At 34.4% G+C, this 17,174-nt stretch overlaps 2 protein-coding genes across 6 annotated transcripts; one reads left to right on the top strand and one right to left on the bottom strand.

Moving 5' to 3' along the window:
- Window positions 1–37: 37 nt before the first annotated feature.
- On the bottom strand, window positions 38–11,501 carry gek (serine/threonine-protein kinase gek). 5 transcript variants are annotated; one of them, XR_015769696.1, is made up of 28 exons: window positions 11,228–11,501; window positions 10,346–10,584; window positions 10,041–10,297; window positions 9,677–9,991; window positions 9,576–9,630; window positions 9,326–9,531; window positions 8,041–8,249; window positions 7,719–7,990; window positions 7,179–7,669; window positions 7,020–7,133; window positions 6,797–6,946; window positions 6,498–6,708; window positions 6,275–6,449; window positions 6,120–6,223; window positions 5,346–5,387; window positions 4,330–4,544; window positions 4,079–4,280; window positions 3,940–4,032; window positions 3,699–3,892; window positions 3,128–3,649; window positions 2,898–3,078; window positions 2,662–2,850; window positions 2,428–2,613; window positions 2,268–2,376; window positions 2,057–2,219; window positions 1,778–2,008; window positions 1,582–1,658; window positions 1,250–1,340 (listed from the first exon to the last, which is right to left on the bottom strand). XR_015769696.1 is itself a non-coding variant. In XM_088031352.1 (27 exons), exons 2-27 carry the CDS (start codon window positions 10,560–10,562, stop codon window positions 1,224–1,226), a joined length of 5,220 nt encoding a protein of 1,739 aa, XP_087887478.1. In that variant the 5' UTR covers window positions 10,563–10,584; window positions 11,228–11,501; the 3' UTR covers window positions 38–1,223. The 5 variants fall into 5 exon arrangements, 4 of the variants coding, with proteins under 4 accessions (XP_087887478.1, XP_087887479.1, XP_087887480.1 ...); XM_088031352.1 differs by lacking the exon at window positions 1,582–1,658 and having other exon boundaries at window positions 38–1,340; XM_088031353.1 differs by lacking the exon at window positions 1,582–1,658 and having other exon boundaries at window positions 38–1,340; window positions 1,778–2,005.
- A 1,714-nt stretch (window positions 11,502–13,215) lies between these two features.
- On the top strand, window positions 13,216–16,633 carry lin (protein lines homolog). Its single transcript, XM_088030647.1, has 2 exons — window positions 13,216–13,447; window positions 13,589–16,633. Exon 2 carries the CDS (start codon window positions 13,656–13,658, stop codon window positions 15,804–15,806), a length of 2,151 nt encoding a protein of 716 aa, XP_087886773.1. The 5' UTR covers window positions 13,216–13,447; window positions 13,589–13,655; the 3' UTR covers window positions 15,807–16,633.
- Window positions 16,634–17,174: the final 541 nt, after the last annotated feature.

Genomic DNA, 17,174 nt, shown 5'->3' with positions numbered 1-17,174 from the left:
CTGAATTGTTCTTCAGCAGGACCCACCAAAACAACAATTATATTAAAACTTTTTATTACAGCAAGAAATAAATACAATAGAAAGGTAATTCGAGTTAGAAATGGAAGTTAAAAGAAATACATGTTTAAACAAAATATTGGCGTAATAAAATAGATAAAACAAGTTCTCAACACAGTTTCTGTTAATGTGTTTAGTAATATAATACTATACGCTTCTTATTATTGTTACTGTTAATATAAATTACTCTATTAATAAAATAAATATGTCATCTAATATGTTACATAACGCCCTTCTCGTATTGTTATGGAAACAAGTTAATTATAGTATTGAATATTGATTCCATCACAAATTAAAGGCAAATTTTAGTGCACCAATATAAATGTCTGTCCTATCATGTAACACAAATATAAAAACAACTATTATGACTATATGAAACGCAAATTTTTAATTCACAGTACAAAATCTAGAAATATAAATATGAATATTGGCTTGCCACCTGTTTTAAAAAACCCATATTGTCTTGCCGTGTGTTGAAAACTAATATAAAATTGTACTAAACGTCGGATATACAGCAATAAATATATCTATATGAATATTGAAATACCTTTGACTTATTTTACTATTAAATATCACTAGTACAAGATAATTGTTATTGATATAAAAAATAAAACAAAGCAATAAATAAGTATAAATATAGAACATATATCGATTAAAATTTCGGCAGTATTACACAATTCTGCAGTAATAAAGCCAAATTTATAAATAATAACATCAAATTTGCATATAAAATTAATCTTACAACAGTTAATTAATTGACTCGAATTATTTTACAGAGTGTAATATAATACACTGTTTAAAATAGGAAAACAATACGAAAAAAATACACAAAATTTACAAAATAAAGATTAAGTACAGTGCCACCCTAAATAAATAAATACAATAAAATGTCATTACCAGTTTTAAAATGTTAATTTATTTTTGTCACTATGATAAAATGAACTGAGGTAACTAAAAGTCAAATACATGAACATACAAAGTGTTCAAATAAAAAATAGATTCACAAACTCTCAATTCCCTAACGATTTGGTAATTTTGATACAAATACGTTCATTGGACACTTTGTATGTGAGGTATTTTCGCATATCGTCAACTGTTGATCGGTTAAATTGCTCTAGCAATTTCTACTGAACTAATCAATTGATAATTAGTCTTCAAATCGATGCTTAGCTATCGTAACTTGAACTATTATGATGATCTGCTTGTGGAGACGGTGGGGTGGAAAGATTTGAGCTGTTGTTGCTTGCAATAGAATGTCGCGGACTTCCCTTTTCAGTACTTGCCTGTAAAATACGAAACTTATTCAATATTTTCCAAAATTAATAGCACGGATGATTATTTAAAACCACTGGAGGTTTCTTAAACAAATCATGCAATTTCTTTTTATGGGATTTTAATTGCAATTAGTTTATGTAATCAAAAAAAAAATGGTGTTACAAAAATCACGCTGTGCTCTCTATGTTACATTTTTATGAGTTTTAGAAAGACTACAGCAAAGTTAGTTCAAATCTGACACTTCCTTACATATGGACACAGTAGCCATGAAATTCATTTTCACGTTTATTTCTTATGAAGAATTCCAGACCATGTACATTTCACGCCTGCATATTTCAATTTACATTAACATCTTCTTCGTTCATAATAAAAAACAAAAAGTTTTAAATTTCGACGTAGATTTTAAAGTCTATTGTAAAGCAATGAAAATTGCCGAATTACCTACCTTTATCATATCATGCAATGACGACATACTTCCAATACTTGCGGGATCTGGGGAAGGTGACGTGTCAGAGGGTCTTGGTAAAGCAGGTGGAAGATCTCGTGGTCTCGGAGGTGCCGCTCTTTTCGCACCATTATACGCCGGAAATTGGGGGCGAATTGGAGTCGGGTTTGATATCTCCAAACGTTTGCGTTCGCCGTGTTTAGGTGGCAAAGGAGCCATCTTGGTGGGCTGCTAACATAACACCAATAAATGCACATTCATTACAATTTGTTAACTTACTCGTGGTTGCGCTTGAGAAACGTACGACTGATCCGGACTATCTACTAAATTGGTGGAAAGATCGATAAGTCTTTGCCTTTGAATACCTTCACCTGGACCCATGTGACTTATATGATTGAAATTTGTTGGTGCTGATATAAGTTTTGATCGCCGATCTGTATTCCTGTAATTAAAAGGTTAAAGAAATTGAAATCGAGTCTTTCATACGCACATTCGTTGTGATTTGTTTCCTTCTCGGAGTGAAAACCGCCTTCGAGGTCTCTGAAGGGTTCGTCCTTCTCTATCTAAAGTGACTACGTTATCTAAATTGATTAGTTCACCTAAAAATCACTACATATAGTAAAATAGACACTAAAACTACACAAACTCACGTTGATGAATATTGGACAAGTATAATAAATGTGTCAAATCATTTAAAATACATAAAGAGAGAGCCCCGCTGTCGTTGAGAGGTTTAGCTTTTTTGATATTAACAGTTTGGACCCACTCTCCTGTAGCGCAGTTGAAAATATCAATGTGTGTCTCACTGTAAACTACAAGATGACCATCCCTGTAACCTACACAACAACGTTAAATAAAAACCTAAAACTAGTCAAACATCTTACAAATGGCAGTAGGAACTGCAGGATACATAATCTCTCGGTCTCTTGACTTGCGACCATGGCGATCAACATAAGCCGCTAATGTTCCGAAAACTAATAAATATTCGTGTCGCGGTAACTCAATGACCCTTAATGCTTCAACAGCGTTGCAAGCCAATGTTGAATGTAACGGATTCTCAGAACTGAGCAAAGCTACAAAATATCGTGTCAATTTCAACTCTATGAAGTTTACAACTTACAAAATAAGGGTTGCTCTACTTGAAGATTGTAGATTGTGAAATTTGAGGGAGAACCGATACACAATCTTCCGTCTGACATCAACTGCAGCGATTGCACGTGAACTGGTAAATTAATTTCACGAATCCTGTGATGTCTAGTTCGCGTCCTCGTTATCTCATAAATAATAACAGTGGAAGAGTTCTATAAAACGAAGCGTCATTAATGAATTCTCGGGTAGTTAAAAACGTACCTGTTTTTTGATTGATATACACAGACAAAACGTTAGAGGTGCCCTTACTAGAGGTCCCACAGACAGGACACAACATCCTTTACTTTCAGCGACTTTAATCCATTCTGTTTCATCACCATCCAGGGCACGAATTGGCACTAATCTTACATACTTTTGTTTACCACTAACAACAACTAGGAGATGTTCTTCGCTTATGTATTCTAACTGAAAGATTTTTTTGCCTTCGCCGATTCTAGCGATTTCGGTTCTATCTAAGTCGACGCAATAGAGTCCATCTTCAGCACCCAGAACAATGCGATCTGGATCTATTATAGTGGCGCTCAGCGCATTTCGCAACAATGTCAAAGAATTGTCGATCAATTCGCGCGCTAGTAGAACTGTCGTGTTTGGTAAATTGTTCCGTTTCATGATCCGGTGGAGTTCTGATAACGCCACTACCCATTTGTTCTTTTCGGCCTCGCTATCTGCTAGCATAAGAGTTGAATTGCGTGGCCCGGGGGGCTCCATAAATGACGTGGTTATCTAAAAAAGACAAATGAAGACACCCGAATAGACTTATGAGAAAACTTACCCTAAAAATGCAAGGAATGTCCTTTTTATTCGCGTGTATTACGTCAGAATCTTTTACGCTAGAAACACTAAACTGCGGATCTCTCATATCTAAAACTTGAGCTACATGAACACTTGGTAAGGCATTTCGATCTGCTGATATGTCGTATAAAAACAGCTTGAAGTCACAAACAACAACAAATTGTCGGACCCAACCTAAAAAAGACCTTAAATTTTCAACCCTATTTCATTTTAAACTTTACCTTTTTTAACACCCCCTTGCTTGGGTACTTTCACATAGCCTTCATAAGCAGTCCCTATGCCTCTCGTAGGATCGATTCCCAACGGTCGTTTCGCTAAAGCAACCATTTAATAACCGGAACTAACAACCAAATAACTTACTTTGATCTGAAGGCAACGGACATATCGCAGGAACGTGTGGACAACACGCTGTATGACAAGTAAAACCACAGATTTCACAAACCATCCCTTGACGCATTAAACCAACCATTAGTGATGTACAATGGTTACATTTTGTAGGACTAGAAAACGTGCGCACCAAGAATTGATGGTTCTTGTGTTTCATGGGAGACTGGGAATCATGCTGAGAAGATACAAATTACTTATTATAAAAGCCAAAAAAAAAGTCTTACCATGCTTAGTTCTGATAAGTTACTCTTTGAGCTTGTAATGCTCAAAGCTCTATTGTCTTCGATGTCACCTTCCTCAGACTCGATGGATCCTCCTTGATACAACAAAGTCTGAACTGGAACATTGTCGTAGGTCTGACTTTGAGCTTGTTGCAAGGAGTTGTTTTCTTTGAGGAATTGCTCGAGGTAAGACATCTGGGATGACGGCCTCTCCAAAACTACACAAACAAATGTGATGTTAAAATGTGAAGAAAATTGTTTGTAAAAGGTCACAACACATCAAACTATTAGGGCTCACAAAACATGAAAATTCATTCTGAAACTAAGGTTCGAAAACGGCAACCAACAAACAAAAAATAAACACAAATAGTGCAAGTTTTACATTGTTAAACGAATTAGAGGCAAGACAAAAATAATTATTGGAAACATGATATTAGCACTCCAAGCAGTAATCAACAAGGATAATAATAAAGCAACGCACTGGGTAGAGCGGATAAGCACCATAAACTTTCTAGAAAATGATAAGAAAACCATGACCAAATCGGAGGAATAAGTAAAATGTTATGGAAAGATAATTTTTACTTAAATTTCATTTAGAGGGGCATATTCAGCTCTACTATACGAAGCGATGACGACCGCTTACTTTCTCCTTATTCCTCGGAATTTTTTCAAATACCTGATACATTGCGCTTCTTATCATAAACCGAAAAAATTAAGAATATCGACCGAGAAATGAGAAGTCTTAATTATCTTCAGTACGAAATTCATCGGAATATTACAGAATCACTATGCATCAGATGCAGTAGGAAATTTCATATTTCAAAACTGAAATCCTGCCAAATCAAGTCCATCATAAAAAATCTATTCAATATACTTTAAATCTTCAATTTTAAGTAATATGACTAGTTTTTGTATGCGTATTTTAACGAAATTAATAAATAATAATAGTCAAGTGCGAATATCCGCTCTCCTAAAAGTTATAAAACAGGCTTTTAGCAAAAACTTTTCAGAAAACTAACCCTTCGTCTGACGCTTGAGGAAAGATGAAATTCCAACACTCGCTGCTTGTAATAATTGGATATCACTTTTAGTGTATATTTTAAACTTTAAAACCGAAAAATCAATGACAAGAATACAAAAAAAACAACACTACAGGAGAACACGTTACTAATAACTCACTTTTTTCTTCTACTGCATAAAAAATATTTAATAATACACCATCTGAAAGGTCGTTTATTAAATAATGGCATACAAATTGTAAAAAAAAGAGTATTAAACTGTATTATTAAATATTTTCATACAAAAAATTCTCCGCATTTCTACTGGCGCTGTAAAATTCGTATTAAAAAAACTCCCTTTATTTCACACGTTATATACAATTATTTATCACCTCATTCCATCACACTACTTTTTTGTATTAATTTTGGCAATACGTAAAAAATGTTCTTGTCGTATTTAAATATTCGAGTAAAGTTCGTTTCAACTGTAGAGACGCATGAAGAATAACAATATGCCCCAGAAGCATGACGTAATCCCAATGACCAGGGGGAGATGTTTCAACCACGAACTGACTGTACATACATAGACAATTACCACCCGCCTAGGAGTGCTAATATACACTGCAGCCAATATTATCAACACAAACTTTGGCTACAGTGTGTATGTTCAAAACTGTTTGACTAAATAAATCAAACAGTTTAAACAAAAATGCATTAAGCAAGCATTACGTGAATAATTGAAGAGAAAAAAACTAACGCTTCTAGCAAAATAATTTATATTGTGAAAAAACTTACATCCGTCAGAATCCAAGCGGTTTTGAAGATCTTTGATTTGTTTTTCTTTTCTTTTGACGTCTACAGCAAGAACGTCGTTTCGTTGTCTGGAATCTCTCAACTCTCTGCAAGTAAACATATAATTGAATAATATCAAAAGAAGAAGAGACACTCACTTTTGAGCTTCAAGTAAGGCCTCTCTTGTTTTACTCAATTCTTCATTCACAGCTTGTTTCGCTTGTATTTCAGACTGTAGAGAACTCTGAAGATTCAACAATTCCATTTTATCCAATTTCTGTGATCTTCTGTTTCTCCAGTTTTTATCAGTGGCGCCCATGACATTTGATACACCTAGCATCAAAATTAACACAACCCTAATAACTTGAACACAAAACTAACCTGCATGCTTGAGATAGTCTAATTCTTCAGTCATTTTCGTAGCAAGTGCTTGCAAGTACGCCCGCGCATCTTTCTCATCGCTAACCCACTGAATTATTTCAGCCAATTGTGATTCCCACTGACCCAAAGCTTCTTGTTTGTTTCGCAGTTGTTCATACTCTGCCTCCAAGTTAGCCCTTTCTGTTTGTAAACGATCCACAGATTCGGTTAGCTAAACACAAGAAAGATATTAAAATAAAAGCCAAAGAAAGTCGTGTTAAAAATAAATCAAACAAAATAAAAACAAAACAAAGACTCACACACTCAACATTTGACGTTAGTTTTTGATTGTCTTCCGACCAAATCTGTTTATCACGTTCATATCTACGATTTAATTCTGCAATCATTTGCTCAGAATCGGAAATAGCTTCAACCCTATGCTTTTCTTGTTTTTCTTTAAGGTTTTGAACCTAGGCGTACAAAAAAATCATAAAAAACGAAACATAAAAGGTAAAATAAAAAATCAAAAGCGCACGTTCGTACTTCTCTTTCCAAGAGTTCTCGATGGGATTCGGCCTCATGGAGTTGTTCTCTTAAAGAGGAGATCTCCAGGTTGTACCTGGCCTGTTGCTGCGTTAGGCTTTCGTTGTACTGGACCTAGAAAATAAGTTGTAACATAGTTTTGTCGCTAGATATCCGTACCTCTAGTTTTTCCAGCTCCGCCTTAAGCCTCAAAGAGTCTTGTTGTTCGCGTGGACCCAACTCACTCCTCACTCTCAGCCTATCGGACTCAGCCTGCATCTGACGGCAGTACTCTTCAGAGCGTTCACGAAGTTTTCTTTCTTTAGACGCTTCAGCTAAGGCTTCTTCAACACGTGATTCCAACTCCCTTCTCAACTTTTCGGCCCTTCTGATATCATTTCTTAAAGAATCGACTTTTTGCATCACCGTTTCTAACTCTTCTTCTTTGTCTCGGACTTGGCGACTGAATTTCTGCTTCTGCTGTCTTAACTCTGAGAGTTTATCAGACACTTCCGTATACTCAGCCATCGCAAGTTTCTTCTGCGCTAACGCATCTTTTAGTTCTTTGTCTTGGAACTTAAGTTTTTCATACAGATCCATTTTTTCTTTCTGTGCTTCTTCTTTTTCTTGTTTTAATACTCGGGTTAATTTTTCCAGTTCCTTGAGTCGTGCTGTGAATGTATAATGAGAATGAAGATGGAGAAGGATGACAATATTTACCACTATCAGCACCATCTAAGGTGTCTATGAACATGTCTTTCGAGTGTCCCGCCTCAAAACTCTTTAACTGTGATTCTAGTTCACAGTTTCGCTTCGTTAACACGTTGATTTCGTCTTGTAGTTTCCTCGTGCCGTCTGGAGACATCCTCTTCTCGATGTCTTTTTCTTGGTTCAAGTTTAGGCTCAAAATTTCGCCATTATTGCGTTTGTTCTGTTTATCAGTTAAATTATTCGTCACGTTTGAATAAAGATTACTTAAATCTGATATACAACTGGAAAGTACGACTGTTAATACAGACACAATTTTTAGAAGAGTCAGTACCTTCCTTGCGTGAACGTAAACCCAACAAATGGCAAATGAAGTCCCGTGAAGGCATTATTGGCAGTTGGAGGCATCGCATCCGACAAACGAATGTCGGCGTCGTCAACATCGAAATTTGAGGTATCCGTGGGACTGGAAACTTCGGGAATATAAGGCGCATTACTGTCTCTGATACCTTCCCAATCCACGCCTTCGAACCAAGCATGATTCTGCAAAACTTATCTTAATAAAAACAATCTTTCACAGATTTAATCTGAAAATGCGTCGATATTTTGCCTCAGATTACTAAAGAAATATCATTGCGAGATACATCATTGTCCTTAATTTGTGTCTGTGCCATCATAGTGATGATAAATGTGTAGAACCTTCTCCACATCAACCCGTCTATTGATGGCTTTATGAAATCGCAAAATCAACCAAGATAGGGACTCATGCTAATTTCGTATAATTTACCTTTGGCTTTACAGTTTCAAATTATGAAACACTTGAAACCAAGATTACAAAGGCGGAATGATGTAACTTGACATCTCATGTCGCGATTATCATCACAGGCAAAATTAAAAGTAAGAAAAGAAGAAAAGTTGCCTTGAAGAAATGAATCCTTCCAGTTTTGCATAATATTATAGCACAAAGTGATTGTAAAAACAGGAAAAGCTTTATTTTACGTAACTTTGTTTATTTTTAGGTACAAATGACGTGGTATTACGTAATATGGCAGCTTTGTGACCTCAAAAAATGCAAAGTAAAAAATTCCTTATCAAATGGTTTGAATGTGATAATTAATTTATCTTTTTTTTGGAATCATTTTACTGGCCCTAAAAAAATGTGACGGTTCCCACAATTTTTGTAGATAACCGTGATGCAAGAAACTCAAGTAAATCAGGTATAAATTACACAAAATATATTCTTGTTCTAAAGCACAAAGCTTGAAATTAATTTGATAAAAAATTAATGGAGCATTTATATCAATAATTCCATAAAAATTATGACGTCACTTAATTTTGTTGAGGAACGAATTACGAATATGATCTGTAACGACTTGAAAAGCGTTGCTAAATTTTAGTGGGAAGTTAATTTTACGGCAATAAATTGAAAAACACGCCTTGAAGCGTAAAATTTTGTGGGATTGGCAACAAAAGGACCATTACCGGTTAATAAAGCTATGAATAGTGAAAGTAATCAATAAATAGAACGTGCAAAAGTTTAAGCGACATCTGTTGCAACCAGAAGAAAATCATGAAAGGGGTACATTTAAAGCGCCCTCTGAAGCACGATGTTAACTGACCTTAAAATCCTGTATGCCATTTTGTCCTAATCGAAATTCTTGACTACAAATCAGTTGCTTAATTAAATCTTTGGCGGCGTCAGAAATATCAACGTCGGTGGCAAAATCAAAACAATTTTTGTGATTCATTATTTTCCCGTAAGTCTCCACTAAACTCTCCGCGTAGAAAGGTGTCTCTCCAAATAACATTTCGTACATGCAGACCCCTAAAAATCATCTTAGATTCGGTTTATAATTTGTCATTAGTTACCTAAAGACCACCAGTCGCATTCAGGTCCATATCTGCCTTGTCCATCCTCCATTGCCTGTGACAAATAATTAAGAATCGTACTACAATGTAAACATACGTACTCTAAGAATTTCTGGGGATATATAGTCAGGTGTTCCAACAGCTACGTTGGATTGGACAGTACCATCGTCATTTAATTTTAAACAACTACCAAAATCTGCTAGTCTAATATGTCCATTCGCGTCGAGTAAAACATTGTCAGGCTTAATGTCTCTATGTACATACTGAAGTTTATGTATTGAATCTATTGCCAGGACCATTTCTGCTATGTAGAAACGTGCCATATCTTCAGGAAGACGGTCTTCAAACTTGCTCAACAAAGTTAATAAATCTCCACCACAATAGTAGTCCATTACTAAGTATAAATTGGATTCGTCCTAGAACAGACACTTTAGACTAAGATTGAGGGGATAATTTTCAAGTTACTTGAAATGCATAATGTAGATGGGTGATCCACCTTCTGTCCCCAAAAACCAAAACATCTCTTTCTTCCTTAAAACACGCCGTTTCCGCCCTTTTCAACATTTCCCATTTATTCAATATTTTCATAGCAAACACTTTTTCGGATCCTTTAAACTTCACGACACAAACTTCTCCAAAAGCACCCCTACCAATCACCTTAATTATTTCAAAGTCTTCTCTAGTTAGTCGCAGAGTCTTCACAGAGCTAGCCACAGGTTTCACTACAAATAATCAATAAAAATCACTGCATCAAAGTAAAGAAGTCTCACCATATTCAATGAAATCTGAGACTGTTTTCTCTTTACGTAAACTAGAGTTGCTGCATTCATCATAGAGGACTATAAGGATGTCAATCAGAGTTTCTATGCTAAAGCTGTGTCCTTTTGCTACTATAGGACCCCCAAGGAAAAGGGCTTCTAATTGGCGAAGACGCCTTTCCCCGGCCGCGGCCACGCCCGGCATGGCCCCCACGGTGCTTTCACTCATTTGTCTTGTGCATTAGTACCATCTGAAAAGATACAATTTCAAGGTAGAATTGATCACCAATCATAAAACACAATTAGCACCTCTTGTTTAACAAGTTAGAAAAATAAGTGGCCGTTTGACGAAAGTCAGACTCAAACTTTTGTTCAAATTTGACACGGAAGAATGACTGATGTCAACTCTGACATTGTACGTATTTTTAACGTGAATGAACACGCTGAAAAACGACGAAAAGGAAACAATAATAAGTATGTCATAAACAACAATCACTTGGTAAAAATAAATCACTGCTGGATTTTAATGAGAACGTCAATTTAACAAAAACCAATGCCCAAATTTTCTCCAAAAAATAAAGCAGTGTTTACTTAATCACCGTTAAAAATAGAATAGTTGTAGCAGATTCTATTAAACTATCCCAACTATCCCAAACTCCCATTCTGCTCATGCTTATTATTTTGGACGTGAAGCTACAATGAAAACATGTCAATAATTCCACGAAAACTTAAATGATCGAGTTGAAAAACAGGAAAATCTAATTGCAAACTGAAGTTTATAAGAACGAAGTTTAACCTATATAAAAACACTTATGTCTTATCACTAGAATTTCACTACAATCGGGTTGTAAAAAACGTAAACAACACTATCAAAACAATATTGAGATGAATCACCTTTTGTCAAACAGATCAACAGTAAATTATCATCGTTATTTGGCATTTAAAATTCACTTCATTGATAACTTTAGGTAGCCATTTTTACAACTCCCCCACTGAGGCCAATCAGTTGCAGTTGCACCTTACATCCTCCGATTTATGTAAACAGGAAGTAAATTGTTTTGGAAGCGTTAACACATTCGATTTTATCTAATTAAAATTGATATAAAATTTATCAATTTGATTACTTTATTTACTTTTCTGATACAAAATATTTGATATTTTTTGACGCCATCTATTGGTAGGGTTTGATTCTTGTTTAGAAAATTGTCGAATTGAAAGAAAATCTGTTCATTTCTACTGTAAAAAGACAGCACTGTATTAGTACCTATTCTATTAGGTCATCGTAGTGCCGACTTAGATATGTTTCTGTTTTCGGTGCGTGTTTTTTTAAATTTTTATAACCGGTGCCCAAGAGTGTTCTGTATTACCAACACTTGCGCGCCAAATATGAAACATCAACATATATTTTTTTAAAGATGAGTCAAATGTTATGTTATAACATTTACATTGAATCGCTTGCTTCAAAATCATTGTAAGATTTTGAGACAAATTTCCAAGTATTTAAGCATTACAAAGACGTTCGTGGTTACTATTCAATACATAAATCCTCTTAAATTTGTTGCAAAGCCCCAAAATTTTGAAAATTAATAACTTGAAAAAGAAAACGATTCAAATTAAATACGTATTTTAAGAATGTATTCTTTATTTGCGTGTTAGATGAAATTGTATAATAAAAACTGATAATTTAAATCTGTGTCACTTACAAAAAGTGTTTTCTTTACGCCCTGTGTACATATTTTAAGCTTAAGCCATTTGCTCAAATCAGTTTGCAAACCTTTTACACGCTCATATCAATTGCACAAATTTTATTTGAAAAAAAATAAAAAGATTTTGTCGAAAGCATTATAATATTTTGTGTATTCGCATCTGCTGGAACCACCAACATTATCAATAATAAAGTGTACGAGTGAGTCTAATAAAAGTGAATGTAGGAATAAGTGGTTATGAATATTGGAATCTAAAAAATGCTTGACGCTGGAGAAACACAAAAAATAGAAAAAAAAAACATTGAAATTACTGAAAAATCTGATAACAATAATTGAATTTTATAAACAAATCTTGTTAATTAAATCAAATTTTACCTGCAAGATTCAATTTTCAACAATCAGACTTGCAAATTGCACTTGACAAATTAAAAGAAATAACACAACGCTTTTTTTTTCCATTCGTAATTCCAATCCAATTAACATTTTTTATGCATACTTTAAATGCCGCAGACCATTCTCTAATTACCTCCACTTCCTCCCTATTAGCCTAATAAATTTAACAAATGCCCCATTCAAATTCCCAACTGAGTAATTATAACACCACAAATATTTTTTTTAACAAGCCCAATAATTATTTATTGAATATTTTTGATCATAAGTTTTTGATCCCTTTAAAAAAATGTAAAGGTAAAAGGTGTTCCCAAAACCCAATTAATGAGATACGATCAGAACAAGAATGAATAAAATTAATAAAGTTGTCTATCCATCTTCCGTGTTACGCACTGCATGAATGGATTCCGTAATTTTAGGCCGCTTTGTTGTCTTTTTATCCCCAAAAACCTCGAAAAATGTTAAAATTATATCACCACAACTAAAATTGATGTAAAATCACCCCAATTAGAGTAGCTCCCCTTAAATTAAAGATCTAATTTGATTAAAAATTATTATTATTATGAATGGTAGTCAACGAGTTGGCAACGTCGCACATTCTTCACCTAAGCAAACCAAAAGTAAGACTAAGGTGAAATTACAAAATTGAGCTAAAAATTAATAAAAATAACCATGCAATTTGGGATAACAAAATTATGAGGTCATCTATTCCACTTTTTGCCTATTCGTTGTGAATTGAACTCCGCGTCTTTTTTTCTGTCGTCATGAACACGGGAGGTTGCATGACTACCGCAGCATATTGTACGCAATGGAGTTGTGTGTGTATAAATTTAGTGTTTTTTAAAAACATTTATTTATTTTAGTAAATTTAGTCGAGAATTTGGGGTGTAATTATGTTATTTGGATTCGACTATAAACGAATTTCCCAATGAAGTCGTCGGAAGAGTCTCTCAGAGTGTACAAATCCCACACTCAAAGTAACTACTGGATAAAATTGTTACACACAAAAATCATCCAAGTGAGTTTTCTTGTTAATAACACAACGAACTCGAAATTCCGCCTAGAAATATTCCAAAACGAAGTTCTAAACTGTAATTCTGCACGTCCGCGAACGTTTTCTTTCCAATTTTGCCCTATTTTAAAAAAAAGCTTTTTGCAGGTACTTGGTTAGAACGCACAGTAAAACTTAGCATTTCTCGCCCTATTGTCTCTACTGACTTGCTCTAATGGTTCAGAGACAGCAGAAGAATAAAATGGCCTCAGAACAGCCTTTAAAAAAGAAGTTGCGACGAGGTAACAACTCTGACTCTTCAGATGAACCAGATTTTATCCACCTGACGGAAAACGGAGTTTCTGAGTTCCACTATCACGCCAACGTGAATGAGGACGATTTAAATTCCGTCAACTCACAATTCCATACCAAATCTGTGTTTCGGACTAGTGAAAGTGATCAAAAGTGCATTGAAGAGGAGAAACAAGATGACAAGGAGGACTATCCTACCACGCAAATTACGTCTTGTGACTCACTTCAGCCCGCTCCTGACATGGTCATCTGCCCAGATTTTACCAGTGAGCGACTTGAAGAGACTCCCAGACAAATGGTGGTGGATGAAGAAAATGAAACTTTTCATAGTTACTTGGTAAAACAGTGCCTTTGTGGTATTCCTGATCATGTGCTGAGGAAACCATTTGAAGTCCATCAAATTATTGATGAAAACGGCAGTCGGTTAGCTATGTTAAGTGAATGGTCCACGCCTCAGGTATTACAGTTTTTATCAAATGTACAACTTCTCTTTGACGTTTATTTGAAGCAGAACAATAACGGGCATATTTGCTCACAGATTGTAAATATTTGCAATATTTTTGTACATAATGAGCATAATTTAGTTGAGCAGATTCTATCTCTCTGTGAGACCAGAGATAAATATGTAAATTACTTGGCAGCTAAGGTTTTTAGCAGTTTCCTGATAATTGCAAAAACGTACATAAATAATGAGTGGCTGGAAACGATAGTTAGTTTTTTAACAGTTGAGGCTGCAGATTATGTAAAAATGAATTTTGCTCTAGAAATTATAAAGCGAGTGGTTGAATGGAAAAATGTAGACGCTCACGTTTTAGAAGAACCACAGAGTCAAGATGTAGCAGGCAGCAGTAGTCAAAATGTAGATATCAACGTAAATTGCGTGACTGTTCCTTACAGTGATGCTGAAAGCTATGACACTTCAGGGATCAAAGGTTTAATCATCAAAAGTTTAGAATCAAAATGGCCAGAATTAATTAGTAAGATCCAGTTCTTAATAACGCAAAATACTTCAATTGAAGCTCAAACTTGTGTTCTAACATTCTTAGCTTTATGGGAAAGTACCATTTCTGTTAAAGCAAATTTGAGTGTGATAGACACGAAACCTTTCTATGCTCATTTAGAAAATTTCGTTGGCATGTTGAATAGCAATCTACCCCCAATCATATGGAAACAACTGCTATCTCTGTTCAATGAAGTTCTTTGCTATGGGAGTACTTTAGCTCTACAAGACATGCTTCCTGAAGACACGTGTCAGTTAGCCCATCTCATAGTCCGCTACGTTAAAGACTTTAGATTGTTAGATAGTCTTCCCTACAGAAGATCAGAAGGCTACACCGTTAATAGTTTCGTTGGAACTATTCCAAGTACCCAACCTACACAATCAAACATAGACAAGACTCTTCTCCAGAAGATGATCCTTCTGGTGTTAAAAAGTGTAGCAATAACTATCAAAGAAACACGATCAGACAGTTCAGATTCAAGTGTGGGATCAGAAGACTACGATTTTTCCCATGACATGCAATTGATTGCTCGTTCTATACGAGATGTTCTTAAAAAAGTCGACGCTTTCATCAAGTCAAGTCTAGAATTCCACCCAGAAACTCCCTTCTCTAAAATACTCATCCACTTGTTTAGTGACCAAGATGACTATATGATTGAAGCTATGGTTTGTACTTTGGATATAAAAACAGGAATCTCGTATCAGAACGCATTGGCTCCGGATTTTATCGCCATGCTAAATCCAGTCCACTCGTTTATAGAGTTTTTGAAAATTGTGAGCCACGATGCTGAAGTACTTTTAGATTATTTAGTAAGCAATGAAACTTGCTTCTTATTATATTTGTTACGGTTTTTGAAGTATACGAGACGGAATTGGGATGTTTTTGTTAGTAGTTGTTACGAGGGTGGAGCTTCTAGGACTAATGAGCTTGACAATACCATGACAGTTTTAATAAGACTAAAGATACAAATTGATCGTCTTGTCTCCAAGAATCTGTTTCCGTATAATATTAATCCCGTTTTAAGACTGCTTGAAATTTGTGAGAATCTTTATGAAGGCAATGAATTTAGCTGATAGCTTTAATTTTCGAACGAATTTTGTATATAATGATAAGATATAGTACAAAATCTTCCCGTTCTTCTAATTTATTCGTGTTTATTTAAAACTTACTTCGACTATACTCACCCATGGTAGATATGTGATAGATTTTTCACTATTTTTCTAGTGTAAGAAAAGAGAACTTGTCACTAAGAGGACAATAAAAAGATTTTAATTTTCATTGTTATTCAATAAGGTTTCAAGCATTTCCTTTATCTTGTTCACATTTAGAAACTGAAGGACAAGAACTCGCAGTACTACTAATTTTGATGTCTTCTTTAGTTACCTCCTTTGTATGGCTAATTATGACGTGGACGTTTGTAAGAATTCGCAAAAAAAAATTGTTAGGACCGTCTTCATGACGCAAAATTTTATTATTTCGATTTTAAAGCTTTATATTTAGATAATAATATAAACGATTTCGTCGGCTTAAGTCGTTAAGTTGCTAAGTCCACTTTGAATTTTTTCTACAGAGGTCAAATCTGAGATTTGAAAACTTAGAAATTGAAAAAAGAATAGTTCTTAATGCTAAAATAACAACACATAAAAGAGTCCAGCTTTTAGTTTTCATTTTTACAAAATTGAAAACGCATCTCATTCATAAATGGATTCAGAAACTTAACAACTTACGTCGATGGTACATTATATTTTGATTCGACTTTGATTTAGATTTTAATCAACGCTTAATTTAAATGGCACAATTCATTTAATGTGTTCATAATGCGATTTATTTGTTTACATTTTTACAAATCGTTACGTCCTACGTCAATAACGAGTAAATGCGAGCGAGAAAAAATATAAAATATCTAAATGTAAAGTGTAATATCTTTTACGATTATTAACTTTAAATGTTATCTTAAGATTACGAACTTGAACTATTGTATTTTACCTCATTAGAAACAGTGATAAAATCTTTGTGTCTACTAAAGTGGGGAATGTATAGCAAACATATTATTTCAGACGTACTTTCTGGTGTAAAAATTGTATTTATTTCATTTCAACGATGTTCTTGAAGTGTCGAATATTTAAATTAGGGAAACAGTTATTGTCGGTTTCTTAACAGAGATTGTGAAATTGAACTGCCTTTTATGACTTAGCTAATGATAGTAATTAAATTACGACTTAAAAGCTTATATTAATCACTTTCTCTTGTACTCATTGTTGATCTATTAGAAAATTAAATAGACCGTCCTGCATCGACAATGATTTGTCTTACAAGAAAAAAAATTGTAATTAAATTTAAATAAGTCTGTATTAACTTATTTTTATTATTTATTCTCTATTATAGTTTTTGTAACAAATTGTAAATTAATTATTGTAGTTACCTTAACGAAGATTAATTAT

This window comes from Gnatocerus cornutus, chromosome 2 (assembly GCF_029298725.1).
Source record: "Gnatocerus cornutus isolate USDA-ARS CGAHR chromosome 2, icGnaCorn1.1, whole genome shotgun sequence".
NCBI lineage: Eukaryota > Metazoa > Arthropoda > Insecta > Coleoptera > Tenebrionidae > Gnatocerus > Gnatocerus cornutus.
Note: the sequence above shows the minus strand (reverse complement) of the source record. Positions and strands in the feature narration are given on the sequence as shown.